This window comes from Rhincodon typus, chromosome 19, assembly GCF_021869965.1.
Source record: "Rhincodon typus isolate 14 chromosome 19, sRhiTyp1.1, whole genome shotgun sequence".
Classification (NCBI taxonomy): Eukaryota; Metazoa; Chordata; class Chondrichthyes; order Orectolobiformes; family Rhincodontidae; genus Rhincodon; species Rhincodon typus.
This window is the reverse complement of record NC_063350.1, coordinates 29,017,496-29,021,303: the sequence shown is the minus strand read 5'-3', so window position 1 is coordinate 29,021,303 and position 3,808 is coordinate 29,017,496. Positions and strand designations below refer to the sequence as shown.

Sequence of the window (3,808 nt, the reverse complement as noted above, 5' to 3'; positions counted from 1 at the left end):
TTCCTGCTCCTCTGATGCTGCTTAAACATACTGCTGTCTGTTTTCACTTGTAAAATGAGAAATAGTTCTGTGAATTTCAACTTAATATCCATATATAGCCAGATCTGGACCATGTTAATTTATACCTTTAGTCTTCCACAGTGTCAGCTAGAAACATGCATTAGGCTTCTTAAATAAGCCAATCAGGAACTGCTGCTGGTTGGAGGAGTTTCAATGAGAGATTCAGTTAAATTGGAATGGCTTGATCAGCTGTCCTTATATGTTCTGCTGAAAGCTGCTTGAGAAAAGGTCAAATGTATTTTCAGTTATTTGTCACAGATGGAATTTACGTGTTCCATTTCACTATCTGTAATCAGTCTGTTTTTGTATATAAGAACTGCTTGTGTTTTCTTACCGTCAGATTGGTATTGTATAAGGTAATGGTCTTGCAAGGATTAATGTTGGAGATGCCAGTTAATCTGATGATGTTACAAGGACTTAGTTGGTAAAGACAAAACATCTTGGGATCTGTTGGATGAAAACATAAATCTATATTTCCCAATTGTCTTTGTAACAATTTCTAACTTAGATTTTACCCATGTAATATCGAGCAATAAGCTATTTCTTGTTTAAGACAGGTGCCTTTCTTAAGATTTAAAATGGTTTTCCTCTACCACTTTAAAATGAAGTAGATTCTTAGATCCAGTCAAGTATAGAAGATGGTGGCAGCAAATGATCCCAACAATAAGCTGGTATAACAAGGTGTAGAGCTGGATGAACACAGCAGGCCAAGCAGCATCAGAGGAGCAGGAAGGCTGATGTTTCTGGCCTAGACCATTCTTCAGAAATGGGGGAGGGGAAGGGGGTTCTGAAATAAATAGAGAGAGAGGGGGAGGCGGATAGAAGATGGATAGAGGAGAAGATAGGTGAAGAGGAGACAGACAGGTCAAAGAGGCGGGGATGGAGCGAGTAAACGTGAGTGTAGGTGGGGAGGTAGGGAGGAGATAGGTCAGTCCAGGGAGGATGGACAGGTCAAGGGGGCGGGATGAGGTTAGTAGGTAGGAGATGGGGTTGGGGCTTGAGGTGGGAGGAGGGAATAGGTGGGAGGAAGGACAGGTTAGGGAGGCGGGGACAAGCTGGGCTGGTTTTGGGATGCGGTTGGGGGAGGGGAGATTTTGAAGCTTGTGAAGTCCACATTGATACCATTGGGCTGCAGGGTTCCCAAGCGGAATATGAGTTGCTGTTCCTGCAACCTTCGGGTGGCATCGTTGTGGCACTGCAGGAGGCCCAGGATGGACATGTCGTCTGAGGAATGGGAGGGGGAGTTGAAATGGTTCGCGACTGGGAGGTGCAGTTGTTTAATGCGAACCCAGCGTAGGTGTTCTGCAAAGCGGTCCCCAAGCCTCCACTTGGTTTCCCCGATGTAGAGGAGGCCACAACGGGAACAGCGGATGCAGTATACCACATTAGCAGATGTGCAGGTGAACATCTGCTTGATGTGGAAAGTCTTCTTGGGTCCTGGGATGGGGGTGAGGGGGGAGGTGTAGGGGCAGGTATAGCACTTCCTGTGGTTGCAGGGAAAAGTGCCGGGTGAGGTGGGGCTGGAGCGGAGTGTGGAGCGGACAGGGCAGTCATGGAGAGAGTGGTCCCTCCAGAAAGCAGATAAGGGTGGGGAGGGAAAAATGTCTTTGGTGGTGGGGTCGGATTGCAGATGGCGGAAGTGTCGGAGGATGATGCGTTGGATCCGGAGGTTGGTGGGGTGGTACGTGAGGACGAGGGGGATTCTATTTTGGTTGCTCTTGCGGGGACAGGGTGTGAGGGATGAGTTGCAGGAAATGCGGGAGACACAGTCGAGGGCGTTCTCAACCACTGAGGGGGGGAAGTTGCGGTCCTTGAAAAACGAGGACATCTGAGACGTTCGGGAGTGGAATGCCTCATCCTGGGAACAGATGCGGCAGAGGCGAAGGATTTGGGAATAGGGGATGGCATTTTTGCAGGAAGGTGGGTGGGAGGAGGTGTATTCTAGGTAGCTGTGGGAGTCGGTGGGCTTGAAACGGATATCGGTTTCTGGGTGGTTGCCAGAGATGGAGACAGAGAGGTCCAGGAAGGAGAGAGAGGTATTAGAGATGGTCCAGGTGAACTTAAGGTTGGGGTGGAAGCTGTTGGTGAAGTGGATGAACTATTCGAGCTCCTCGTGGGAGCACGAGGCAGCACTGATACAGTCATCAATGTAACGGAGGAAGAGGTGGGGTTTAGGGCCAGTGTAGGTACGGAAGCGGGATTGTTCCACGTAACCTACAAAGAGGCAGGCATAGCTTGGGCCCATGTGGGTACCCATGGCTACCTCCTTTGTCTGTAGGAAGTGGGAGGAATTGAAAGAGAATTTGTTGAGGGTAAGGATGAGTTTGGCTAAGCGGATGAGGGTGTCAGTGGAGGGGGACTGGTTGGGCCTGCGGGACAGGAAGAAGCGGAGGGCCTTTAGGCCATCTGTATGGGGAATGCAGGTGTATAGGGACTGGACATCCATGGTAAAGATGAGGTGTTGGGGACTGGGGAATTGGAAGTTCTGGAGGAGGTAGAGGGCGTGGGTGGTGTCACGGACGTAGGTGGGGAGTTCCTGGACCAAGGGGGAGAAAATGGAGTCGAGATAGGTAGAGATAAGTTCGGTGGGGCAGGAGCAGGTGGAGACAATGGGTCGACCAGGGCATTCACGTTTGTGGATTTTGGGAAGGAGATAGAAGCGGGTGGTGCGGGGTTGGGGAACGATGAGGTTGGAGGCTGTGGGTGGGAGGTCACCTGAGGTGATGAGGTTGTGGATGGTTTGGGAGATGATGGTTTGGTGGTTGGGGGTGGGGTCATGATCAAGGGGGCGGTAGGAGGAGGTGTCGGAGAGCTGGCGTCTGGCCTCGGCGATGTAGAGGTCAGTGCGCCATACTACAACTGCGCCTCCCTTGTCCGCAGGTTTTATGGTGTGGTTGGGATTGGAGCGGAGCTGGTAGTTGTTAGCATCACAATAGCTACGTGAGTCTCTTAATTAAAACAATTCCAATTACAATTTTTTTTTAGTCTTTAATTACATTCATTTACTATAACACTTGCCCCAGATTTTAAAATGTGATGTCTCACACACTTCTCACATAAAAACACAAAGATTAGATTCTGATGAAGACAAAACGACATCACACTGGAATATATGTCAGGTTTATTATTAACACTCCAACTGCAAGGGTAAAGGTTCATAAAAATTTTAGCTCTCTACTGGCTTGTTCAAGGCTTTGCCACCATTCCAATATTACCCGACGCCATACCTTCAGCATATTTGTTTTCCTGGCTTTCTACATGAGCAACAGCTGATTTCCCAGCATCTATTACAAACAAGTTGCAGCTGACTACCTGTTTCATGTCCACAGCTCATATGTGGAAATTAACTGAGGTGAAAGCTATATTTAGTTCGGGCTCAGTACACAGCGTGGTCCCTGCATTATCTTCATACTTGTGTGGACAAATCTGATGGTCTTCATTACCTTTGCCTTTTATTTTATATTCATAAAATGTAAAACTCCTCCACTTTATCAGGGTAAAATTTGTGAATGCATCTAATCTTTAATAATAGAGATGGGAAATTAATTTAAATTAACATGGCATATTCTGGTTACAACTTAAAAATCATAAGTTTTACCTTTTCTCAGTCCTAATGATTGTTTTGCTGTTTTGTAGGCCCCTTAATTCTGCTTTGTTCAATGCAGCCAGGAGATGAACCCAAACCATAAGCTTCTGCATTATCAGCATCAGCATTGCTGATTAGATTGTTTGTTAGATGATAATCTAA

The 3,808-nt window shown here is 47.3% G+C and overlaps 1 protein-coding gene across 1 annotated transcript in view; it reads right to left on the bottom strand.

Moving 5' to 3' along the window:
* The window catches only part of LOC109928483 (PRP6 pre-mRNA processing factor 6 homolog (S. cerevisiae)), a 94,537-nt gene that overhangs the window by 26,710 nt on the left and 64,019 nt on the right, over positions 1-3,808 (bottom strand). Inside the window, exon 8 of the mRNA XM_048608565.1 lies at positions 3,504-3,580. Coding sequence (XP_048464522.1) covers positions 3,504-3,580 — 77 coding nt within the window. The remainder of the gene's footprint in view (positions 1-3,503; positions 3,581-3,808) is intronic.